Raw genomic sequence first — 27,769 nt, 5'->3', positions numbered from 1 at the left:
CACACACATCAGTCTGGTGATCACTGACCGACAATACTCACCAAACACACTAAGGGGTCAGGCTCTATTCAATTTGTACGGCTGAAGAGTTAAGTTGTACTCACAATTCAGCATGTTGCTACAGACTACAATGTCCTGTTGAAAAGCAGTACAAAGCCACACCGACACAGGCATACTTTAGCAAGAGCAATGCTTTTATTGGTCGAGTTAATCTGGGTTATAGGGACATCCCTTATGTGCAATGCTTTACTTGGCTACCACAGGAAGCAAGAGAACTAAATACAGGGACACCGGAAATAATGAAACCTATGTTATTATTCCATAGATACATTTGAATTAATTTCTTAAAAAAACAAAAACTTTCACCTTGTAATGCAGTGCAGGTTAAAATAGCTTCTAACAACGTCAAGGAGAAAGAGGGAGTCAGGTAATCTGCCAATGATTTACAGGCACTGGTTAGAAGTTGTCCCGAACAACCGATACAGAATCAGATATTTTAAAATCCCCCTAATGGTAGGTGAAGGACTAGCAATTGGGAGTCTGATCCTAGATCTGTTAGGAGCAACTTCTCTTGAACAGTTAAAGACCAATCAAAGAAGAGATGAATGGCGGTAAGACAAGTCATCTTTAGACAAAGGCATTAGGATGGACAGACAGCTCCCCTACCTGGAGAAACAGGGTACTACCCTACCCTTCAATTACTGCTACATACAGAGAGAAGGGAAAGGATTCCCCACACTGATAAATGCAGTATGAATTCCAGCTCCTGAGGGTAGCCTGTAGTGAACTGTCTCGTGGTGCCATCTTGTGGCAAAATGGGTATTACTATTAAAGTCACTTGTCTTGAAGTCAGAGGTGGGGTTGGATAACTGCTAAGACCCAAGCATACAGGAGGGCAGGCAATAGGCATAGGAGAGATCTATAGTATTCAAGGACACAGATCAGGTTAGAGAGGGTAATGTGTCAGACATGAGGACAGACAGAGGAAATGATAAAGTATTGGCGACTGCCTGACAGTAGGTTGGCTGTCATAGCCCAGTCCCATGTGCAAGTTTCATCCAGCAGTGGCACATTGGTTTGCCCCTGTGAAACAGCATATCCTCCAGTTTGGGATGAAGTAACCCCCTAAAGACTGATCTACGGTCAGTTTGCATTTCTCCCCCTAATGGTTAAGGTGGGGATATATAAACTGATCCTACATCTCTGGTTAGGGGTAACTCCCACCCAAATCAGTACAGTATAGTCCCTCACAGGTCCTGGGGGTTGACGATGGTGAAGTCATAGTCTTTACTGTGAGTGCTGCCCTCGTCTGGGCTGGAGGAGCCAGACGCTGCACCCATTAGGGGGTCCTGGAACACCCCCACGCCCTCCGGCTCCACCCTGAGCGAGCCACGGAGCAGTCTGATTGGAGGGGTCCTCTCGGCCCCTCCCTCGGTGGGCTGCAGCTCTCCGTCCTGCGAGACCAGGATGTAGTCGCCCCAGTTCTTCCCCTCCGAACCCACAGACAGAGATGACTCTGGGGGAGACACCTGCATGGGGAGACAATGGGCTTGTTCAACAATGCTGCTGACAGGCTGATCTACAAAACACCTTGTATCACAAATAAAGTCACCATTTACCCACAATGCATCAAAACATTTGATGTATAGGGGATGTATACGAAGTGGTGTGATATCGGAACGGGTGTGAATGGTCTCTATTTGCAAGTACCAAAGTATGCAAGGGTACACTGCAAAGAGTATGTATGAATATAACCATGTGTGTGTTCACCTGTTGCTCTGACTCTGTGTGCTCATGCTCTTCCTCCTCTCGGTCCTTCTGTTCTCCATCACCGTCGCCACGCTGCGGTGTGGCCTGGAAGGGGTGTTTGTCATGGTGACAGTTGGCGAGCTGTTCTACGATGGCTGCAGCGGCATTGGAGGTGATGTCATAGTGGTCGTCAGCGATGGTGATCTCCTCGTTCTCCTCAGCCTCCAGCAGGCTCTGGTTGAAACGCAGCGCTCCCTTCAGGATGTCCTTGATCTGAAGGATTCATTCAAATACACAGAGCAAGTCATGATGAACACACACACACACAGAGAGTACAAAGAACACACGAACTGACAACACATATGGTTAAATGCCAATATTTACATGCGCCGGAGGAAATGGCTGCCGTTTTACGGTCTCCTAACCAATTATGCTACTGTGTTTTTTGCGTTAATTGTAACTTATTTTGTACATAATGTTTCTGCCACTGTCTCTTATGACCAAAAAGAGCTTGTAGATATCAGGACAGCGATTACTCACCTCGTTCTGGAAGAATAAGCAGACCACCGTAGTCCCTGTGCCCAATAACACCAAGGTAACATGCCTAAATGATTCCGACCCGTAGCACTCATGTCTGTAGCCATGAAGTGCTTTGAAAGGCTGGTCATGGCTCACAACACCATTATCCCAGAAACCCTAGACACACTCCAATTTGCATTCCGCCCCAACAGATCCACAGATGATGCACTCTCTACTGCCCTTTCCCACCTGGACAAAAGGAACACGTATGTGAGAATGCTGTTCATTGACTACAGCTCAGCGTTCAACACCATAGTGCCCTCAAAACTCATCATTAAGCTAAAGACGCTGGGACTAAACACCTCCCTCTGCAACTGGATCCTGGACTTCCACAGGCCACCCCCAGGTAGCAACACATCTGCCACGCTGATCCTCAACACGGGGGCTCCTCGGGTGCGTGCTCAGTCCCCTAACATGGTTGACTAACATGGTCAAACACACCAAGATAGTCGTGAAGAGGGCACGACAAAACCTATTCCCCCTCGGGAGACTGAAAAGATTTGGCATGGGTCCTCAGATGTTCAAAAGGTTCTACAGCTGCACAATCGAGAGCATCCTGACTGGTTGCATCACTGCCTGTTATGGCAACTGCTCAGCCTCTGACCACAAAGCACTAAAGAGGGTAGTGCGTACGGCCCAGTACATCACCAGGGCCAAGCTTCCTGCCATCCAGGACCTCTATACCAGGCGGTGTCAGAGGAAGGCACTAAAAAATATGTCAGACTCCAGCCACCCTGGTCATAGACTGTTCTCTCTGCTACTGCAGGGCAAGCTGTACCAGAGTGCCAAGTCTAGGTCCAAGAGGCTTCTAAACAGCTTCTAACACCAAGCCATAAGAGTCCTGAACATCTAGTCAAATAGCTACCCAGACTGTGTCGTGTCGTGTGTCCCCCCCCCCCTCCTATTTTACGCTGCTGCTACTCCCTGCGTATTACTACACATTACCTAGACTAACCTGTGCCCCCGCAGTGACTCTGTACCGGTACCCCCTGTATATAGCCCCGCTACTGTTATTTTACTGCTGCGCGTTAATTATTTATTTGTATTTTTTACTCACTCGTTTTTCTTAACTGCATTGTTGGTTAAGGGCTTGTAAGTAAGCATTTCACTGTAAAATGTGATTTGTCATGCACAAATGCATATACACACACCTGTTTGAGTCCAGCCAGTGACACCAACACCTCGTCTTCTTTCTCCAGGTGCTCCTGTAGGATCACCTCCTGGATCTTACCTGAGACAGACATCAGATCACAGATATAGCAGTAACACACAGCCAACCAGTTAACCAAATAAAGCCTGTTTTAACTACACAACTGAGTACATGTGTATACGGATTTAAAATCACTAGATTGCTCAAAACATCACTGTGGTTAAAGCTTAACTCAGCGATTCTCAACTGGTGGGTCACGACCGTCTGTTTTTACGCAATGTTTCTCTGAAAAGAAAAAAACTCCAGTCTTAACATAAATCAACTAAAACTATGTAGATATGGAATGCCGTTTGGGTCTTTGCGTGTCAAAATGTGAAATAAGCTTTTAATTTGATCCGTCAAATAACAACTATATTATAGAACGTTGCGCTCGCTGAATTTGCATGTGCAAACCAAGCACCACCACTACGATCAGCAGCACTGTTAAAGCTGAAGAAATGAAGACCTCTACAAACCAAGCACCACCACTACGATCAGCAGCACTGTTAAAGCTGAAGAAATGAAGACCTCTACAAACCAAGCACCACCACTACGATCAGCAGCACTGTTAAAGCTGAAGAAATGAAGACCTCTACAAACCAAGCACCACCACTACGATCAGCAGCACTGTTAAAGCTGAAGAAATGAAGACCTCTACAAACCAAGCACCACCACTACGATCAGCAGCACTGTTAAAGCTGAAGAAATGAAGACCTCTACAAACAAGCACCACCACTACGATCAGCAGCACTGTTAAAGCTGAAGAAATGAAGACCTCTACAAACCAAGCACCACCACTACGATCAGCAGCACTGTTAAAGCTGAAGAAATGAAGACCTCTACAAACCAAGCACCACCACTACGATCAGCAGCACTGTTAAAGCTGAAGAAATGAAGACCTCTACAAACCAAGCACCACCACTACGATCAGCAGCACTGTTAAAGCTGAAGAAATGAAGACCTCTACAAACCAAGCACCACCACTACGATCAGCAGCACTGTTAAAGCTGAAGAAATGAAGACCTCTACAAACAAGCACCACCACTACGATCAGCAGCACTGTTAAAGCTGAAGAAATGAAGACCTCTACAAACAAGCACCACCACTACGATCAGCAGCACTGTTAAAGCTGAAGAAATGAAGACCTCTACAAACAAGCACCACCACTACGATCAGCAGCACTGTTAAAGCTGAAGAAATGAAGACCTCTACAAACAAGCACCACCACTACGATCAGCAGCACTGTTAAAGCTGAAGAAATGAAGACCTCTACAAACAAGCACCACCACGATCAGCAGCACTGTTAAAGCTGAAGAAATGAAGACCTCTACAAACAAGCACCACCACTACGATCAGCAGCACTGTTAAAGCTGAAGAAATGAAGACCTCTACAAACAAGCACCACCACTACGATCAGCAGCACTGTTAAAGCTGAAGAAATGAAGACCTCTACAAACAAGCACCACCACGATCAGCAGCACTGTTAAAGCTGAAGAAATGAAGACCTCTACAAACAAGCACCACCACGATCAGCAGCACTGTTAAAGCTGAAGAAATGAAGACCTCTACAAACAAAGCACCACCACGATCAGCAGCACTGTTAAAGCTGAAGAAATGAAGACCTCTACAAACAAGCACCACCACTACGATCAGCAGCACTGTTAAAGCTGAAGAAATGAAGACCTCTACAAACAAGCACCACCACCACGATCAGCAGCACTGTTAAAGCTGAAGAAATGAAGACCTCTACAAACAAGCACCACCACTACGATCAGCAGCACTGTTAAAGCTGAAGAAATGAAGACCTCTACAAACAAGCACCACCACTACGATCAGCAGCACTGTTAAAGCTGAAGAAATTAAGACCTCTACAAACAAGCACCACCACTACGATCAGCAGCACTGTTAAAGCTGAAGAAATGAAGACCTCTACAAACAAGCACCACCACTACGATCAGCAGCACTGTTAAAGCTGAAGAAATGAAGACCTCTACAAACAAGCACCACCACTACGATCAGCAGCACTGTTAAAGCTGAAGAAATGAAGACCTCTACAAACAAGCACCACCACGATCAGCAGCACTGTTAAAGCTGAAGAAATGAAGACCTCTACAAACAAGCACCACCACGATCAGCAGCACTGTTAAAGCTGAAGAAATGAAGACCTCTACAAACAAGCACCACCACGATCAGCAGCACTGTTAAAGCTGAAGAAATGAAGACCTCTACAAACAAAGCACCACCACGATCAGCAGCACTGTTAAAGCTGAAGAAATGAAGACCTCTACAAACAAGCACCACCACTACGATCAGCAGCACTGTTAAAGCTGAAGAAATGAAGACCTCTACAAACAAGCACCACCACCACGATCAGCAGCACTGTTAAAGCTGAAGAAATGAAGACCTCTACAAACAAGCACCACCACTACGATCAGCAGCACTGTTAAAGCTGAAGAAATGAAGACCTCTACAAACAAGCACACACCGGCCACGATGTGTTTTCAATAGCACTTTGGTAATAAGACATTTATTTGTTCGACCGAATGGGAAAACGTCTGTAAACATCTGAAATAACATGCAGGATCAACAAGCAGGATAAAACAATGTAAGCAAGGTAGTCCAACATTCTCCCAGACGTGCAACAATCCCAGAGGCTGGGGGGGAACGGATGAGGATCCTGCTGCTTCGAGTCCCTACCACTTCTGCCTGCCAGCCACATCCCAAACAATTGCACTTGATTCAACCTAGCTAGTCAAAATTAAATACAGAATAATAATGACGCATTTTGTCAACATTGATAACAGTTTGGAAATTGGAGCCAGGCTGTCACCCTACTATGTTGACTTTGGTTTGCAGTATGATAAAGTCACTCATATCTTTGATACAGATTTGATTAGCAACTTCTGGGATTGCTAGCTAGCTTTAGCTTGGTATCTCGCTAGCACCAATGCAACCACCCTGAAAATATTGACCAGAAACTGCAACCATTTTCAATATTCTTAACAATGTTTTAGGAATCCATGTGACTAAGTATTACCCAGGCAGCCACTTGTTCTCCTATTCTAAATCGAACTTCTGTTCATTAAAATAACTAGCTAGATAGATAAGTAAATAAACAAGCTAGCCAGCTACCTAGCCCTGTTACCCCCAAACTAATGTAATAAGACTGGACCCGACACTTATGTGAAGCTAGCCACAATAAGGATTAGTCAAGTGGAATTTGCAATTCGCTTTCTAAATAAAAAATGTCCCTCTTTGAAAGTAATGCAAATGGATGCAAATCGTGGAATTACGCAATATTTGGACTAGATAATACTGAACAAGGTTGAAATGTTATGTAAATTCAACAAACGACAATTAGTTAATTTGACAAAACAAATGTGTTGAAATCGCACCGTTGATATATTAGACTTCAGTATGCATTGGGGCTTACTTGTATTTCACTGTAAAGCCTACCTATGGATTGTGGATCAATGAAATTGGGTATCAGTCTACTCAGTGACACCCACAGAACACAACTGTAGAGTCCACACATTTTTGCAACGTAGCTCTTGCAGGACTGACTATGGGAAATCACCTCCCCAGTCTGCCTATTGTGGGTATTGACATTCCTATTGAACTGTACAGCCTTACCTAAGATTACAGTATGCCCCCAATGCAATTCTAAAGTCTAATATATCCAGAGTGATTTGAACTGATTTGTCAAATTAACTAATTGGCTTTTGTTGCATTTATATAACACTCCAACCTTGTTAAGCACCAACTATGGCATGATTCTCTATTTGCATCACTTTCAATGAGGGACTTTTATTTTGAAGGCAAACCGCAAGCTTCACATAGGTGGGTCCGACCATCATCAACCAAATACTAAAACGGTCTTGCAAATTATGGGTATAAGTAAATAAAAGGATGTTACCCCCTTGTCCCCAATTTTGTGATATCCAACTGCAATCTTGTCTCATTGCTGCAACTCCCTAAAGGGCTTCGGGAGAGGTAAAGGTTGAGTCACGTGTCCGAAACATGACCCGCCAAACCACTCTTCTTAACACCCGCCCACTTAATCCGGAAGTCAGCCACACCAATGTGTCGGAGGAAACACGGTCTACCTGACGACCAAAGTCAGCCTGCAGGCTACCAGCCCGCCACAAGGAGTCACTAGAGCGTGATGAGCCAAGTAAAGCAAACCTAGCCAAACCCTCCCCTAATCCAGACGACGCTGGGCCAATTGTGCGCCGCCCTATGGGACCCCCGGTCACGGCTGGTTGTGACACAGCCTGGGATCGAACCCGGGTCTGTAGTGACACCTCAAGCACCACTTAGGAGGCCAAATGATGGGTATTTTAAATTATGAAACCTAGGTAGATAGCTAACTATAGCTACTGAAACAGATTGTCGTTTTGCTGTGTTTTTTGTGGAGAACATTGTTTGCATCCATCTGCAAGCTTTCTTTGTTTCTGACCAGCACTGTCCCAGAGCTTGGGGAGGTGTGTCTGCCTCATGCGGCAGCGTCAGGTGTGCGACACCAAACTTGACCAGCATCATAGCATAAGTATCGGTGAATGGCTATAAAATACGAGTGAGTGCAATCAATGTTTAATAACTATGTTAAAAAAAAAGAAGGTATGAACGTATTAAATTATGTGACGTGCAGTCATATTCAGGTCCTGATTGGTCAACAATCTTATTTGTCGGCCCAAGTGTTGAGGTGTATGTGTGTAGAAATGATAATGGACCTAATATTTTTAAACAACTTAACCTCTGAACTATTTATTTTCACAGTATTTACAATAGAGTTATTAGAAGCACTATTTGGCAGATTTGGTTGATTGTGTGCAATGCTGTCAAGGCAAAGGGTGGCTACTTTGAAGAATTTCAAATAACCCTCTGAATCAGAGGTGTGGGTATCTGCCTTAAATCACCGTCCATGTCATCGGCGCCCGGGGAGCAGTTGCTGGGTTTTATTAGTTAACCGTTATTATTTAACTCGGCAAGCCAGTGGGTTAACTGCCCTGTTCAGAGCCGAACAATAGATTTTTACCTTGTCAGCTCAGGGATTTGATCCAACAACCTTTCAGTTACTGGCCCAACGGTCTAACCACTAGGCTACCTGCCGCCCCTGTTTGTTGGGGGTTAACTGCTAAAGGGCAGAACTGCAGATTTCTCCACTATTGTATTGGTAGTAGGTAGACTTACCAATATGTGTGTTCATCATCTTGGCACAGTACTTGCTCATGGCCTCCAGGTCATTGATCTGACCCTGCAGGAAGGACACCTGGGCCTCCAACTCCTCCTCCTGACACAACACAGAGGGGACAGCGTTAGAGAGAGTGTGGATCCTTAGAGGGAGATCGAGGAGAGAAATAAGAGATAGGTGAGAGACAGAGAGACAGAGCTAGTGAACTCACAGCCTCTTTCTTGCCCATCATGGTCTTGCTGTGGGAGCGGGAGCGAGTGATGTTGAAGAAGGAATCCTTCCTGGTGGCCGAGAGGGGCGAAGACGACGTGCTGGTGTCACTTTCCCTGGTGACAGGAAGGGGTGGGGATGCAGTGGTGTGACCCCGCCCTCCAGAGAGGCTCTCTATGCTGGGGGAGGAGCTAGCTGTCCTGGAGATTTGGCCTGAAAGAGAGAAAGACATGTGGGCTGTGAGTAGCAGAGAGAGAGAGGAGAAGAACAGATGGACCAGTCCAGTTGTTGACAACCTTGGTCCTGGAGAGCCTGTACCAGGGAGAACTTCCAGGTAGATACAACATGCAGAGTGCGTGGCAATGAATAAGGTAAATATTTAAACTAAAAACCTTGTGTTTGGGACAAATTATTCACTAAATCCTAAACCTCAACTAAATCATGTGGAAATTAACCAAGTAGAGGTGACTAAACTGCTTGGAGTAACCCTGGATTGTAAAACTGTCATGGTCAAAACATGTTGATACAACAGTAGTTAAGATGGGTAGAAGTCTGTCCATAATAAAGCGCTGGTCTACCTTCTTAACACCATCAACAAGGTTTGTCACATCTGGAAAACTGTTCAGTGGTGTGCCACAAAAAGGGACTTAGTAAAATTGCAATTGGGTCAGAACAGGGCAGCACGGCTGGCCCTTGGAAGTACACAGAGGGCTAATATTAATAATATGCATGTCAATCTCTCCTGGCTCAAAGTGGAAGAGAGATTGACTTCATCACTACTTGTATTTATGAAAGGTATTGGCATGTTGACAGCACCGAGCTGTCTGTTTAAACGACTAGCACACAGCTCAGACACCGATGCCTACCCCACAAGACATGCCACCAGAGGTCTCTTCACAATCCCCAAGTCCAGAACAGACTATGGGAGGTACACAGTACTACACAGAGCCAGTACATGGAACTCATCAAGTAACTGATGCAGTAAAATACATTTTTTTAAAGATGAAAATACACCTTATGGAACAGCGAGGACTGTGAAGCAACAAACACACACGATAACATATGCACTATACACACACATGGATGTAGTACTGTAGATGTGTTGTAGTGGTGGAGTAGGGGCCTGAGAACACCATATGTTGTGAAATCTGGGAATTATTGTCATGTTTTTTTACATTTGATACATTTCCTTAATTTTGCTGGACCCCAGGAAGAGTAGCTGCTGCCTTGGCAGGAACTAATGGGGATCCATAAATCCAAAACTCTGGACTGCCACAGTACTGCTGCCTTGGCAGGAACTAATGGGGATCCATAAATCCAAAACTCTGGACTGCCATAGTACTGCTGCCTTGGCAGGAACTAATGGGGATCCATAAATCCAAAACTCTGGACTGCCACAGTACTGCTGCCTTGGCAGGAACTAATGGGGATCCATAAATCCAAAACTCTGGACTGCCATAGTACTGCTGCCTTGGCAGGAACTAATGGGGATCGATAAATCCAAAACTCTGGACTGCCACAGTACTGCTGCCTTGGCAGGAACTAATGGGGATCCATAAATCCAAAACTCTGGACTGCCACAGTACTGCTGCCTTGGCAGGAACTAATGGGGATCCCTAAATCCAAAACTCTGGACTGCCATAGTACTGCTGCCTTGGCAGGAACTAATGGGGATCCATAAATCCAAAACTCTGGACTGCCATTGTACTGCTGCCTTGGCAGGAACTAATGGGGATCCATAAATCCAAAACTCTGGACTGCCACAGTACTGCTGCCTTGGCAGGAACTAATGGGGATCCATAAATCCAAAACTCTGGACTGCCATAGTACTGCTGCCTTGTAGCGTTCAGTGATTGATTAAGACAAGGGTGAAATGGTGTTTGAACAATACGGCTGATCAATAATGCTATTTATTGGTTGATGAAGTAACCAGGAGGAAAAGAGTACAGAAAGCCAGCAGTACTGTGACAGTCAGAGGTCAGAGGTCAGGGTTGAAACGAACTGGTCAAAGGGAATGCAAAAACATGCCAGCACATCACACACACACACACACAAGCAAGTAGGTGCTGTGGTAGCAGTTACCTTTTGTGTCAGAGAAAATGTGGGCTGGGACAGGAACCTGAGAGACTCCTCCTGAAACTACATTGAACAGACAGGAGAGTAAGGCTATCGTGTCACTCGTGGACACACACAGTCCAGAGTCCAGTACTGCTATCATGTGCTTATTGAGTAAACCTTCTCATGACGTAACTAAGCACTTGTATGTATGGACATGCGAACTTCAGTGTACCTGTTCAGCGTAAAAGTGTGTGTGTTTCCAACCCTCACCTTTGCTCAGGTGGACAGGCATACTCTCAGACTTGAGTAAGCGGTGGTGCTGGGAATGGGGGGGTGTCTGCGTCTGCAGGGGTGCATGGCCAGACAACAAGGGCTCGGCCTGGGGGTGAGGACCCACAGTGACGGGGGAGGGGGCAGACAGGACCTCGCTATTAATTGGAGAGATGCCGCTGGAGCCACCCCCTGACAGAGCAGGGGCGATGAGCTTCCTACCGAAGCTGAGCAGACTGCTGGAGACCTTGTTGATGTTGAGAGGAGCCATCTTGCCACTGGCACTGAGAGAGGAGAAAAGAGAGAAAGGCTTAGTTTAGCAGAATATTGTGAAACAACAGTGTGTGTGTGTGTGTGTTTGTTACCATGACTGTTCCTCATGCTGTACTGTGTGTGTCTGCTTACCGGGTGTTGTTGACCAGGTCCGCTCCTCTGGTCTTGTAATAGTCCAGATTCTGTTGAAACTGGTAGTTGGCTGGCCGAGGATTGTTCTAAAGGAAAAGGCATCAGTGAATACAGCTCATTAAATAGTGATCAAATCAATACAAAGTGATGAAATAGAGACGGTGTGAAAAATACTGTTGGGTGGGGGCTCCACCACATAGCCTAGTCCCAGATCTGTGCTTTAGCCAACTACTCTGACTATCATGGTCATGTCCCAACCGCCTTAAATTGATAGATATCATAAAAACACGTGATTCAGCCACTTTTCCATCCTTCCCTTCTCCTCTCCACCCCTCTTTTCCCTAACCCTCATCTCTTCCGCCTCAAATGTCACCCATCTGCATCAATCCATCCCATCTCCCGCTGTACCACCCCAGGGGGAGATGGGGACGCGTCTGGACAATGCAGTCCGACCCGGGGCGGTTGTGTCACACCGGATCAGACCTGCACGTCTGTCAGGAACACCACACCGTGATGGGACCAAGCAGTCACAGTTTACACGGGTCAGTGGTCAAAAGGATGAGTGGACAGGACAGAATGTGTGCTGGAGCCAGGACAGCTTGTGTGTGTTCTTACCTTGGGATCTCTGAGGAACAGAGCCTTGTGTAGTAGGGTGTGGATGTCTCCTATAGGTGGGTAGTGCATTAGAAGGCCAAGACAGGTCTGGAAGTTACTCGCTATCACTGAGACACAGGAAAAAACAAAGAGTTAGCAAGGCTCCGTGACAGACACTAGCTAGCAGACAGACGGCTAGGCTATCAGGCAGGCTGGCTGAATAGCTGGTTGACTATGGCTGACTGTCTGAATGGCTGACAGTCTACGGCTGACTATGTCAGACAACGGCTGGCTGGACGACCACCGCCACCACCTGCGGCTGGCTGGCTGACAGACAGACAGACAGACAACGGCTGGCTGGCTGACATGCAGACAGACAACGGCTGGCTGGCTGGCTGAAAGACAGACAGACAACGGCTGGCTGGCTCACTGACAGACAGACAACGGCTGGCTGGCTGACATGCAGACAGACAACGGCTGGCTGGCTGGCAACGGCTGGCTGGCTGGCTGGCAATGGGTGAATGTCTTGCTGACAATGGCTGAATGGCCAAATGAATGGCCGGCCGGCAGATAATGGCTGGCTGAATAGCTGACTAAGGGCGGCTGAATACGACTGGCTGAATAGCTGACTATGACTGGCAACCAACCATCTATGTGACTGACATGTATTGATGGTCAGTAAGGGAGGTCCTTACAGGCATCTCTGATGTAGAGCAGCATGGCTACGAAGACATAGTCCACCAGGTCTAGAGTGATGCTGTCAGCGAACAGGGCATCCCACACCACCAACAGGTCCTGCAGGGGGAACTCACGGCCAAACAGCAGACGCACCCAGCGACTAGAGACGCAAACACACGTTTAAAGAGACGCAGGCAGACACACACTAGAGAGACAATACACAGACAGGTGGCAGTACTCACATGCCGTATATCTGCGGGGCGATCTCCAGGCGGTTGACGTGCATGTGCAGCTCCACGTCGTGCTTCTTCACCAGCTGGTCCTGGATGCGGTTCACTTTGGTCACTATGGCAACAGACGGCCCCGAGTCCTGCGGACGGGCGAACGGCATGCTGGTCAGCATCTCGTCCTTCCCCTGAGGAGAACGTTCAGACAACATCAACAGTGTTCAGATGATGTCAACAGTGGAATAACATGAAAATAAAATACAACGCTGATATACGTTAGAATAGCAGAAGCAGCAGCTACAATGGAGCTTCAGTAGCCGGTGAGTGCTACAACTTTAACAAGAGCACTGACCCTTCTGACTTCTCTCTCCAAGCTGGAGAACCAGGGTTCTGCTGTCTCCATCAGCTGGGAGAACATGGCACTGCAGAACACAGACACACAGAGGAGAACGGAGTAATATGGACTGGGTCTCAACAAGAACATGTTAGAAGTCTGACCTGTCCATATGATTTCCACGTTTAGAATGTAGAAGAATGTCAAATGCATATTTCACTCACTAGGCATCATGCTCATGGAACATAGGATTCAGTAGAGACAGCATCTCCTCACTGTGGACCAAAGACAACAGCATTAGATCAACACAAACCAATTTGGAGGAATGGACAGCATAGGGTGTAACTGAAGGGTAGGAGATAGATGTGAAGTAGGGGTGCCGGTGTGACTGACCTGGGGTACGCGGTCTCGCTGGCGTGCTGAAAGGCCTGATGGTCACAGTGCAGGACAAACACGATAGGAGCCAACAACTCATGCATTCCCTGCAGACAGAGAGAGTCAGAGTCAGCGAGGTCACAGATACCGAGAGAGACAGAAAGAGAACATGATTCAGCATGGCCTGTGTTTCTCTCAGCGTGATGCACGAGTTGTGTTATCAGTTTTGACAGAGCATCATTAAACTTAATTAACCAGTGGCCAGCCGTATGTCACTTCCTGTTAGGACATTGACTGGGCATCCATGCTCTCCCTGTGTAGCACAATGTGGACAGTATACGGTCTAGTCTAGGAGTTACAACAGCATGCCTGGTGGCCCTGTCATGGTGTGCAAATGTAACATTGTGTGACTTTTCAACTTGTAACTAATGGTGTAGTGGTACCTGTTTGTACAGTAGCAGTTCGTTCTCTCGGGCGTAACAGAACAAGATGTCTGTCAGCTTGGTCCTGACAGCCTCGTCTTGGAAGTAACGCATCTCAGGAAAGCTACAGACAGAAGAGACGATAGAGGGAGAGAAGAGAAAACATTTAAAAAGAGGGGAGAGGAGAGAGAAGTGATGGGAAAGGTAAGATGGTGTTTATATGAGAGGCATACAGTAGACCGGAGAAGGACTTTAGTGACATTATTTGATAACCAGAGCTGTATTTAAAAGTGTAGCAGACTCACGTTCTCATCACGTCCTGTTTGATCATCCCTCTCAGCTCTTTGTCCTGGAAGAACTTGTTCCACAGGCTCTGGACAGGAGGGAGAGGAGAGCACAGGGACATATGAACCAGGAAATACACCATAAACCCATTCACCATACTTCTATGTTACAATACATTATAACACAATATAGGGACATACAGGTAACTGCCAAAATAATGGAAACACTACAGGGAAACAAAGTATATTGAAAGCAGGTGCTTCCACACAGGTTGGGATCCAGAGTTAATTAAGCAGTTAACATCACATCATGATTAGGATCATGAATAAAAATGTTGGGTAGGCCACTATTTTGGCTACCATAGCTATGCCCTCATAGGATGACAATGCCCAATCCACAGGGCACGAGTGTTTACTGAATGGTTTGATGAGCATGAAAATGATGTAAACCACATGCTATGGCCCACTCATTCACCAGATCTCAACTCAATTAAACACCTATGGGAGATTCTGGAGACGGTGCCTAAGACAGCGTTTTCAACCACCAACAAAACACTAAATTATGGAATTTCTTGTGGAAGAAGGTGTCGAATCTATGTCAAGGTGCGTTGAAGCTGTTCTGGCTCGTGGTGGCCCAACGCCCTATTAAGGCCCTATGTTGGTGTTTCCTTTATTTTGGCAGTTAGCTGTACATCATAATAAAGGTATGATATACATTTACAACAGGGATACCCCCTTAGTCCTGTGACAGAGGGATATTTAGGACATCCATATACCCCATTATGGATAAGGAGGTGTATTCAGAGACACTCAGGCTTCACTACACTTACCCCCTTAGTCCTGTGACAGAGGGATATTTAGGACATCCATATACCCCATTATGGATAAGGAGGTGTATTCAGAGACACTCAGGCTTCACTACACTTACCCCCTTAGTCCTGTGACAGAGGGGTATTTAGGACATCCATATACCCCATTATGGATAAGGAGGTGTATTCAGAGACACTCAGGCTTCACTACACTTACCCCCTTAGTCCTGTGACAGAGGGATATTTAGGACATCCATATACCCCATTATGGATAAGGAGGTGTATTCAGAGACACTCAGGCTTCACTACACTTACCCCCTTAGTCCTGTGACAGAGGGGTATTTAGGACATCCATATACCCCATTATGGATAAGGAGGTGTATTCAGAGACACTCAGGCTTCACTACACTTACCCCCTTAGTCCTGTGACAGAGGGATATTTAGGACATCCATATACCCCATTATGGATAAGGAGGTGTATTCAGAGACACTCAGGCTTCACTACACTTACCCCCTTAGTCCTGTGACAGAGGGATATTTAGGACATCCATATACCCCATTATGGATAAGGAGGTGTATTCAGAGACACTCAGGCTTCACTACACTTACCCCCTTAGTCCTGTGACAGAGGGGTATTTAGGACATCCATATACCCCATTATGGATAAGGAGGTGTATTCAGAGACACTCAGGCTTCACTACACTTACCCCCTTAGTCCTGTGACAGAGGGATATTTAGGACATCCATATACCCCATTATGGATAAGGAGGTGTATTCAGAGACACTCAGGCTTCACTACACTTACCCCCTTAGTCCTGTGACAGAGGGGTATTTAGGACATCCATATACCCCATTATGGATAAGGAGGTGTATTCAGAGACACTCAGGCTTCACTACACTTACCCCCTTAGTCCTGTGACAGAGGGGTATTTAGGACATCCATATACCCCATTATGGATAAGGAGGTGTATTCAGAGACACTCAGGCTTCACTACACTTACCCCCTTAGTCCTGTGACAGAGGGATATTTAGGACATCCATATACCCCATTATGGATAAGGAGGTGTATTCAGAGACACTCAGGCTTCACTACACTTACCCCCTTAGTCCTGTGACAGAGGGATATTTAGGACATCCATATACCCCATTATGGATAAGGAGGTGTATTCAGAGACACTCAGGCTTCACTACACTTACCCCCTCGTCTTGTGAGAGTGGATTGTTGACCACCAGGTCCTGCTGGCCTGCAGCTTTACGGGGGTTGGTGATGTGCTGAGACGAGAGGGGAGAGAGTCAGTGACTGGCACACACACAAACACAGAGACACACACACAATAACTCACAGTCTCTTTGATCTTCTCATACTGGGCTCGCAGCTCCTTGGTCTTGTTGAGCCATTGGCTCTTATCTTCAGGAAGGACCTCCAGGTACAACTAGAAGACAACAGACATGCTAGAACTTCCTTCAGATACCGTCGACCGCACAGTAGCAAATAAAACATTAAACACTATAGATAAAACACCTTTCACACAACAGTCATATCAGTGTTAACTTTTAATCCATTGTTCCTCCTGAGTGGCGCAGCGTGTTACTAAAGATCCTGGTTCGATACCGGGCTATGTCGCAGCCTGCCGCGACCGGGAGACCGATGAGGCGACGCACAATTGGCCAAGCGTCATCCGGGTTAGGGGAGGTTTTGGCCGGCCAGGATGTCCTTGTCCCGTAACACTAGTGACTACTGTGGCAGGCACGGCACATTCATGCTGACCTTGTCACCAGCTGTACAGTGTTTTCTCCGACACATTGGTGCGGCTGGCTTCCATGTTAAGCGTGCATTGTGTCAAGAAGCAGTGCGGCTTGGCAGGGTTTTGTTTCGGAGGACGCACAGCTCTCGATCGTCACCTCTCCTTTGTCCGTACGGGAGTTGCAACGATGATAATAGATTAACTACCAATTGGATATGACAAATCAGGGAGAAAAAGGGGTTCTACATGTTTTTTATTGAAACCGTTCAATCCCATTACCTAGATAATTAAATAAGACATCCATACACAGAGTATTCTGAAGAGAGAAACCTGAGAGACATCTTTGTGAGTGGTTTACCTTCCAGCACACACTGCGGAATCGGCTGCTCCGCAATCGGCCGCTGATGCCTGCCTGCCGAATCCTGGCCAGATAATTACTGTTCAGGAACAAGTCATCCCATTCTTTCCTTCGGAGGGAGGTGGGTAACGGGAGAGATGAGAAGTTTTGGTGAGTTTGTGCAATTTGATTTAATCTAATGTGCAATACACAGAGAATTAGATCTGCATGTGACATGGACCAAAATGTAAATCACACGGACACATTAAGCATGAACACACACAGCACAGCAACATGAGTTCTTACCTGTAGGAAAGGAAGGTGGAATCAGACTCTGAGTAAGACAACCTGCTACTATCCAGAGATCCTCCTGTAAAACAAACAAAGCAGTTCACACATGCAGCCACTAGAAGGCGGCATTGACACCAATTACATGATCAGCGAGGCTCATCTTCAAAGTAATGGATGTTTAAAGGCATCCTTTTCTCTGACAGATTTCAATAGGCATGTTCAGTAGCATGGTTTCTACCACATTACATTTACCAATGAAATCATGTCACGGGGAAAAGGACAGCGGTATGTCTCAGGGTATTTCTCAAGCGTGAGTAAGACGCAGGGATGTCACAAACCTAAAATCATCATCATAAATAATAACTCATTTGCCCTGCAGGTTAACACACACACACACACTCCTGGGAGCTGTCAATCAACATTAGTTACAGAAGTGTATCATGTGACGTTGCTCTGGGGACACTCACTATGAAAATTCATTAGCTAAACACGCTAACCCATCTTTCGTCCGCAGGCGTCATCAGCTGTGTTCATAACTCATCGTTATACAATCCACTACATACTCCATACATTTCTCCATCAATATTTCCTTTGTCACAGTCTTTCGTTATCCCCACATTCAACTACCTCGCACCCCCCCCCCCCCCCCCCCGACTCTCCTTCGCTCGTCATCAAATGGTGTTTGGTTATGAATATGAAGTGTTAATAACTGCTTAATTAAGCCTCAAATGGTTGCCATAAAGGGTTAACATGTAAATATAGCTTTTATGAACATGTTGACCCACCACGGCTGTGGTTCTTGTTGAAGTTGTGGAGAGGGTCGAAGCCAGGCTCCTGCTCTCCATCAGGCTGGAGAGGGTGTTGGGTCTCGAAGTTAGGGTGCTGCATGACCACCACACAACAGAACCTGGGATGAGAACAGGAGGGGTTAAAACTACCTGTGTACCACCACAGAACAAGAATGAACACAACACAGAACAAGAGTAGGATGACTGCAGCAGTAGACACCATAGAGTAAGAACAAAACAGAACACCACAGAGCAAGAGGACTCTTTTATCTTTATCTCTTTTATCAAATTACTCAAGTAAAAATCACCCAGTAAAATTCTACTTAAGTATATTTTAAACCAAAAACTTTTACTCAAGTATCAAATGTAACTACTAAAATATACTTAAGTATCGAAAGAAAGTTCAAATAAATTATATTAAGCAAACCAGACAGCAACATTCTTGTTTTTAAAATGTACAGATACTCAGAGGCACACTCCAACATTCTGACATCATTTACAAACGAAGCATGCATGTTCATTGAGTCCGCCAGATCAGAGGCCGTAGAGATGACCAGGGATGTTCTGTGGATGTGTGAAGTGGACCATTTTCCTGTCCTGCTAAACATTCCAAATGTAACGAGTACTTTTGGGTGTCAAGGAAAACGTTTGGAGTAAAAAGTCCAAATACTTTTTTCTTAATGTAGTGAAGTAAAAATGGTCAAACATGAATTGTAAAGTACAGATACCCCCCAAAAAACTACTTAAGCAGTATTTTAAAGTACTTTAAGTATTTTACACCACTGGGACTAAGTTTAGTAGAGCAATTAAAAACAGAACAAATATACACGTTATGTACCCAGTAGGTCGCTCAGGTCCTCTGGCACTGGCCTTTTAACTATCCCAAAGCCTTGGACCAAGATGCATGGAGAGGCAGCCTTTTAACTATCCCAAAGCCTAGAAACAAGAGGCATGGAGAGGCAGCCTTTTAACTATCCCAAAGCCTAGAAACAAGAGGCATGGAGAGACAACCTTTTAACTATCCCAAAGCCTAGAACCAAGAGACATGGAGGCAGCCTTTTAACTATCCCAAAGCCTAGGACCAAGAGGCATGGAGAGGCAGCCTTTTAACTATCCCAAAGCCTAGGACCAAGAGGCATGGAGAGACAACCTTTTAACTATCCCAAAGCCTTGGACCAAGAGGCATGGAGAGGCAGCCTTTTAACTATCCCAAAGCCTAGGACCAAGAGGCATGGAGAGGCAGCCTTTTAACTATCCCAAAGCCTAGGACCAAGAGGCATGGAGAGACAACCTTTTAAGTATCCCAAAGCCTTGGACCAAGAGGCATGGAGAGGCAGCCTTTTAACTATCCCAAAGCCTAGGACCAAGAGGCATGGAGAGACAGCCTCTAGTTATTTTGCCCCAGCCTCTGGAATAGCCTGCCAGAGAACCTGAAGGGGCCTAAACTGTGGACATTTTTTTAGCTTTGCTTTTCCTTAGTGTGCTTTTTAGTCGTTAGTTTTTATTGTTATTTTTTGTTTTTTTATCCTCTTAAGCGTTTTGTGCAGTTTTTATTTTCATTCGTTTTTTTTCTGTGAAGCACATTGAGTTCCATTCCCTGTCTGAAATGTGCTGTATAAATAAAGTTCCATTCCCTGTCTGAAATGTGCTGTATAAATAAAGTTCCATTCCCTGTCTGAAATGTGCTGTATAAATAAAGTTCCATTCCCTGTCTGAAATGTGCTGTATAAATAAAGTTCCATTCCCTGTCTGAAATGTGCTGTATAAATAAAGTTCCATTCCCTGTCTGAAATGTGCTGTATAAATAAAGTTCCATTCCCTGTCTGAAATGTGCTGTATAAATAAAGTTCCATTCCCTGTCTGAAATGTGCTGTATAAATAAAGTTCCATTCCCTGTCTGAAATGTGCTGTATAAATAAAGTTCCATTCCCTGTCTGAAATGTGCTGTATAAATAAAGTTCCATTCCCTGTCTGAAATGTGCTGTATAAATAAAGTTCCATTCCCTGTCTGAAATGTGCTGTATAAATAAAGTTCCATTCCCTGTCTGAAATGTGCTGTATAAATAAAGTTCCATTCCCTGTCTGAAATGTGCTGTATAAATAAAGTAAGATTTACTAATATTATCCAGTTCAGCTCCAGGCCTATGCTTTTTGTCTGTCTTTGTTCCATGTCAGTACTTACAGTCACAACGTTGTGTTCCTCCTCAGCCGAGACTCAGGAAAGATGAGGGTTTAGGCTATCTGAGAGAAACACAAAAGAGACATTCAGGACAAAAAGAGAAACGAAAAAGGCAAAGGCTTGGCATTTTTGCTCTGTCCCTGGATATAAATAGGATCACTTGGGGGAATTCAACACAAGACAACATAAGGCTATGCAGTATAGGCTAGGCTTGTGCGGTATACCGTACACAACTACTCATACAAGTTAACTATCAAAGATATGCCAAATAAACTGCTCCATCTCAGGTCTCCAACTATCCACATGGTTTGCTAACCAAATGGCTAGCTTGCCAGATCAAGCTTCTTGGTTACGGCAGATACGATTAATTCCTTCCTGGATCAAGATCCCTGCTGCCTAAATGGGTTTTGTGCATCAAATGTATGTTTGGAAAGTAATAGTGCCCCTTGTGTGCATTGCCAGTAATACCGAATACCTCCTTCTGGTACAGGAACGGTATGAAAGTGTGGGTACCGGCCAACCCTAATGTAGGCTACTCAAAATGTCTGTTGAGTGGCTTTGGAACATCACTGACATAGGATACACTGATTTAATAAGACAGAATGGACAAGATTTGATTTGAAAAATAACACGTCTCAATTTACAAAGGAAAACATTCTAATCACATACAGAGACAGTCAAGTGGCTTGTGCATCAAAACAACCACTTCCATGGAGGATGAGCACAGAGCAGGGATAGCCCAGGGAATTCACTATGGCATTTCAGACTGACAGCTCTGTGGGAGATCTGTGACAAAATAAAGACAAAACATTGACACTACGTGCTCCTACCAAAAGAAAAGAAATGACCAATCAAGACGTTTCACATAACAGTACAATGACAGGGACATTGAACAGGAACTGAACTAGTCGACGACGTGACGTTCATCAAAAGACGCCAATGTCTTAAAATTGTCCTCAAACCATGTTGATTTAATTAAGGTTAAACCCATGGGCCACCCGAGGGACATAGCGGTCTAAACAACTGCATCGCAGTGCTAGAGGAGTCACTAGAGACCCGGGTTCGATCCCAGGCTGTGTTGTAGCCGGCCGCGACCAGGAGAGGCATGAGGCCGTGCACAATTGTCCCAGCGTCGCCGGGTTAGGGGAGGGTTTGGCCAGACGTCCTTGTCCCGTCACACTCTAGCGACTTCGGTAGCCAGCTGTACAGTGTTTCCTCCGACACATTGGTGCGGTTGTCTTCCGGGTTAAGCGAGCAGTGTGTCATGAAACAGTGCGGCTGGGCGGGGGACACATGGCTCCCGACCTTCACCTCTCCAGAGTCCGTACGGGAGTAGCAGGGATGGGACAACACTGTAAATACCAAATTGGGTATGACAAATTGGGTATGACAAATTGGGCAGCAAAAAAGAGGGGTAAAAAGTACCTCTCAAAATAAAACTAACAAAAAAATATATGTATGTTAAACCCCGCCACCTCTCCATTATTTATCCTGGATGGGCATCTTCCATGGTTATGTATGCGTGTGTGTGTGTGTGTGTGTGTGTACGTACTTGGGTTATCATAATACTACAATACCTGATTTTCCATGGCAAAAAGGAAAGCAAAGACAATTCCTTGCCATGATTCCTCGGAGTATTGCAATGCTGGTATCGTGACAACCCTAGTGCGTACACATAGGCTTAGCCTACATAACACACAATTCCTTCCACTGCAGCAACGAGAGCATTATGCATGTTCCTTTATTAATTATGGAAATCACCCAACAAAAGCATCTCCTTAAACCCATTAACAAGGCGCATGGAACCCGGCTTTGATAAATCAACCGCGCACACTATCAAAATATAAATCATTTTATATGCGTACTCTATGTTCCTGTTTGGCTCTGCAACATCTGTTCCTCACAAAGACTAATGCCTTCAAGTTATGAGTTTTTCCCCCTTTTAAAAGACAATATCCCATTAAATAATTAAAACTAATCTCCAACAATAGCTAGAGACATGCTGTGAATAGGTCAATAATAATGCACTACATTTCATCATGATGAAGTTGAACAGATTCTTCTCAGAGTTAGGCATGTTTCAGAAGTGTCCGAAGGGCTCCAAACTCAGAACTATAGTTGAGGATCCTTATAGAAGAACTCTTCTCAGAGTTAGGCATGTTTCAGAAGTGTCCGAAGGGCTTCAAACTCAGAACTATAGTTGAGGATCCTTAGAGGAGCTCTTCTTTGCCGTAGTTTAATAGTTTAATTACTCCCAGAATCCAGAGGCTCTTCCAACATTCTGAATTCCAGTAAGAGGAAACTTAAGGAATAACTGATTAAATCACTCAATCTTGTAATTCTGAACAGGATGTTGAGATCCTCATATAAAATCACTCACTAGTCAGGCTATGTAAGGGAATGTAACAGACGGACTGTACTACTGAGACGTGTTGTGTGTTGCATGTTCACGGCCATGTCTGGTGGAAGGTTTCACTTCCATTCTAAAAGTTATCCTCCAGAGAGTAATCTTCTGCTCTGCAACAACGGCAAACTTCTCAGCGCAAATAACACATTAGGTACTGCATAATGTACTACATATCACCAGGACATACGTCAATAATTCACTGAATTCATTTTTTATGATGTAATCAAATAAATACATAATGGAAGGCATTAATAAACCAATAGGTAAATTGCTTGCACTGCTATCTAGAAACTTACATTGGGATGAGAAGATACTTTGTGTATATATATAGTATGTGGACATCCCTCCAAATAAGTGGATTTGGCCATTTCAGCCACACCCGTTGCTGACAGGTGTATAAAAATTGAGCACACAGCCATACAATCTCCATAGACAAAGATTGGCACTAGAATGGCCTTACGAAAGTGCTCAGTGACTTTTAAAGTGGCACTGTCACAGATTGCCCCCTTTCCAACAATTCCATTTTTCTAGGAGCAACAAAGGCTCAGCCGCGAAGTGGTATGCCACACAAGGTCACAGAACACGACCGCAGAGTGCTGAAGCAGGAGCGGGTAAAAATCGTCTTTCCTCGGTTGCAACACTCACTACCGAGTTGCACAATAACTGTTTGTCCCGGGGACGAGCAGCTGCACACAAGCCTAAGATCACCATGCGCAATGCCAAGCGCCAGCTGGAGTGGTGTAAAGCTCACTGCCATTTGACTCTGGAGCAGCGGAAAAGCGTTCTTTGGCATAACGCTTCACCATCTGGCAGTCCAACAAACTAATCTCCACATACTTTTGGTCATGTAGTGTACTTGCCTGTGATTTAGCCTACTGTAACAAGGTCCACTGAATCCCACCTCTGCGTGAAAAAAAAAAGAGGGTCCACTGGGACCAAACGGAACAAAACAGGGAGGGACCTACCTTAACTTGTCCAATAAGAAAAGCTTGTTTTCATATTCATTTGCAAAACATTTTGCTACGTGTGCAATAATGAACACAACCCTGGCATTTGAAGAATGAAGATAGTCTGTAAGCCATTAATAGAAATCATCATGACACATTTGAGTCCTCCTGCCCTGACCTGTACATGACCTCAGCCAGTAGCCTAGAAACATTATCCTAGTTGATTGAAGAAGGTACGATGAGAACACATTAAAGAAACAGAAGGCTAAATTAGACAAACACCTTAGAAAATATGAGAAATGCAAGTGAAATACATATAGCTACACCTTCATACCATCAGGGATATTAATAGAGCACCATTATCATTCACTTCCTCTTTACTATAAACAGATTGAGAACATCACTTGCTGTGAAGAGGTGAAGTTAGTTTTTGTGTGTGTGTGTGTGTGAGAGAGAGAGCGAGACGTAGGACTCGGAAGGCCCAAAACGGTTGAAAACCAATTGGGTATAAACTGAGCTAGACATAGAGGCTGCGTAGCCTCTGCCCAGAGCCATAAAGCTCTTCTGCTTTCTGTGAGGCTTTGATTATGGTGTTTTAGAACAGCAGATCAGCTGAGAGGCCCTGGGCATTCTGAGTTCTGACAACACTGGAGACAACAGCAGTACAGCAGAATATACGGAGGGAAAACCAGAAACAGAGAAGGGTAATTCAGTGCCAGTAGAGAGGACGAGCCTGACGTCTTTCATGTGACTGAGGGTCCATTTTAGTGGATGTAGTACACTATACAGATTGCTATCAAGAGGACTCCAGAAATTGAACTTTCCTGTGCATTTCCTGTGCATTCCTGTGCACAAACTTGTATTCCATACGTAAATACAAATAAAATTGTCAAATTACAAGCCTAGTTGGTTTAGCAAGGGGAAAAGACAGGAACATTCCAGCTAGCCATTATTGGCTGAGATTATGGATGGGCTGGACATGCTGGGAGATGAGTTTGGATTGGTCTGCCATGCTTCTGTCTATAACATGAGCTGTTCAGCATGTATTGGCAGCCCTTTTTACTGCACCGTTTTTGAAAGATATAATGTTAGCTATCGAGAATAACAAAAGTTTTGCTACTTTTCTCAACAACAACACTTTCTGCACACTTTCTCCACAGTCAGTGTGAACCGGAGTGACTTAACGCTGGCCAAACAAGATGTACCTACAAACAAAAATAGTTAAATGGTTCCAGTCTGCCATGAAGCGTTCATCCATGTATGCTGGTAAGAGTCTAGCTACATTTTCAAAGATATCACTTTTTAAACTAAATTTTAAACTTTCTTTCCAAGTTAAAGCGTACTGTTAGCTAGTTAGCGAATGTTGGCATGCTAGCTAAGGTTACGTGTATGATCTGTGTAATAATATTATTAAAATCAGAAATCACTTTGCATTACTAGTTAAAGCCTAATGTTAGCTAACTAACATTGAACCACAAAACAACATGACACACGTCACCCGTTTCAGGAAAATAGGCGTATGTCACGGGTCACTACATCACAGAAGAGCCGTTTGAACGTAAACTTTTTTTTAAATCAAAATGCGTGTATCTCACAGTAAAACTGCATAAGAGTTGTTCTCCACTTTCTGGAGAATCAAGTTTTGAAATCGGTGGAATTCGAGTATAAATAGCTAAGGAGATGGAGAAAACACTGGTCTCTGGATTACATCTTCAAATTTATGGTAACACGTCCATCTATGATGTATACGGGTAAGATAGTTAGCTAGTCTACATTTTCAGATATTACACGTTTCGAATTTGGACAGAAAGTCGTTTCATTTCAAGGTAAAGCGTACTGTTAGCTAGCTAACGTTACATATATGATCTTATTATTTGAATCTCAGAGCCATTTGCTTGGCTAGTTAAAGCCTAATGTTAGCTAGCTAACATTTAACCTGGTTGGATAGCTACCTGCAGGATAGTAACGTCATGAGTTGGGATTATGGCTCATTGTTTAGCTAGCTAGCCAAATGTCTTAACAAAAGACTCCACTATTCAAATAATCATTTCTGGTGTGTTCGTAAATTCAGTCTGACCAGCTACTCTGATTTCAGAGCACTCTCGTCTGAGTGTGCCAGAGCGCAGAATAACTAATGAATTTACGAACACTCAACACCCATTGAATATGACCACTGTCAGTAAACATCAGCAAAAAAGCTTAACTAAAATTTTGCCAGCAGCATACTTAGTCACTAACGCTCTGGATAACATGAAAACAGCCTAACCAAATCTGCTAGGCCAAGTAAAATGGTCAGAGTTTTGGTGGGGGCTAAAGCTTAAGAGGGTGTGAATGATGCTGAATGGGTGTAGACAAAGAGGAGCTCTACAGTAGGTACCAAAACATTCCAAGGCCATTTTCTCAAAAGTGAGGTTCTAAGTTTATCAACTTTCAAAGCAGAATGACTTTTTCATTGTTCCTCAAATGCAGTGTATGATATACCATTTTGTAGCTCTGAGTCTCTGCTTTTATCCAATGTAAAAAAAAAAAACTATTTCAAATGTTGCTACATAAGACCGAATCAAGGCGGTTGGCCTTATATTATTGCAGTTTCTCATTAGTAGTTTACCTCACAATACACAGATCGTTTCGTTTGAGTAGGCTATGTGCTGGCTGGCTGGCTGCTCATTTCAGTCTCTGCAGTCAGTGCACCTCGCTCAGAGAGCAAAGGTTCGATACTGACAGAACGTTTCCCTTATGGTAAAGACCTCTCCTGTCTGGGCGGCCTCTGGCCAAAACAACTCTTATACAACCTATCTTTGGTACTGTCACTGGACTATGCTGGGTCACGATAGTGTTGTTGGCACCTGTAACTTGGACATAATAAAAACAGGTAGACATAGGCTACCTAGTGCTTGCCATTGTTTAAAATAAGAAGAAACACAGCTAGCAAACAGCTTTGGGACAACATCGGGAGTCTATTGTTTGGACTCCCTGATTTGTGAATCGTTCTGGTGGTTGGAGAAGGAAAATATCCCCAACCAAAAAAATAGCCGGCTACACACAAAAAAAAACGATCTGTCAACAAAGGCATATTTACAATCTCTATGAACCAGATTTACCAGGCGTAAAGTGAAATTTGATCATCGCTATAAAATAAACGCCTGAATCAACCTGCACGGTTTTCTTTATAGAAAGGGTGATCAGACCAATTTCCACCGCAATGACTGTCGATGTGCAATATACTGGCATGATATAGCTAGCAACTAGCTCTACTAGTTAGATGTCCAGCATGGTGGTAGAAAAACAAACATGTCTTTAACTAGGTAGCAACGCCATGCATATTTACAATCGCTAGAAAATACTTACGTAGCTGACGTTTAGTTAGCTATATAATCTATTCGTCAAACTGTCTTGCAAGTCTTTTTCGGGTTAGCGTTCAGGCTAGCTGCACGAGCTTGCACACAGGCCTAGCGCTACACTTCCGACATACAGCTCTGTGGCTAAAGACAAATCAATATAGCAACTTCATACAGGCACACGGGTTATTTCCAGTTATTAAAAATGCCATTGCATATTCCGTCGTTTAATGTGAGTGTGCATTTGACCTGTTCTGCTCATGCGGGGCTCCCCATTCTGTGCTGTCTTCTGATAGTAAACAGTCGCGAGTCAAGTGTGTTGAGGCACAGCTGATAGAACATGTGACTTGGGAGATTACG

At 44.6% G+C, this 27,769-nt stretch overlaps 1 protein-coding gene across 3 annotated transcripts; it reads right to left on the bottom strand.

Annotated features, from left to right (window-relative positions):
• Positions 1-173: 173 nt before the first annotated feature.
• Positions 174-27,769, bottom strand: LOC109907243 (TBC1 domain family member 5-like). 3 transcript variants are annotated; one of them, XM_020505104.2, is made up of 23 exons: positions 27,659-27,769; positions 20,721-20,779; positions 18,536-18,657; positions 17,766-17,829; positions 17,481-17,589; positions 16,721-16,810; positions 16,575-16,649; positions 14,590-14,657; positions 14,306-14,408; positions 13,881-13,969; positions 13,712-13,762; positions 13,506-13,575; positions 13,169-13,341; positions 12,944-13,086; positions 12,270-12,376; positions 11,655-11,740; positions 11,250-11,533; positions 11,004-11,060; positions 8,923-9,134; positions 8,711-8,810; positions 3,480-3,559; positions 1,771-2,022; positions 174-1,529 (listed from the first exon to the last, which is right to left on the bottom strand). In XM_020505104.2, exons 3-23 carry the CDS (start codon positions 18,636-18,638, stop codon positions 1,248-1,250), a joined length of 2,598 nt encoding a protein of 865 aa, XP_020360693.1. In that variant the 5' UTR covers positions 18,639-18,657; positions 20,721-20,779; positions 27,659-27,769; the 3' UTR covers positions 174-1,247. The 3 variants fall into 3 exon arrangements, with proteins under 3 accessions (XP_020360693.1, XP_020360694.1, XP_031651072.1); XM_020505105.2 differs by having other exon boundaries at positions 20,721-20,775; positions 27,659-27,729; XM_031795212.1 differs by having other exon boundaries at positions 27,420-27,688.

The sequence above is a fragment of the Oncorhynchus kisutch genome, linkage group LG17, assembly GCF_002021735.2.
Source record: "Oncorhynchus kisutch isolate 150728-3 linkage group LG17, Okis_V2, whole genome shotgun sequence".
NCBI lineage: Eukaryota > Metazoa > Chordata > Actinopteri > Salmoniformes > Salmonidae > Oncorhynchus > Oncorhynchus kisutch.
This window is presented reverse-complemented; position numbering and strand designations above follow the sequence as displayed.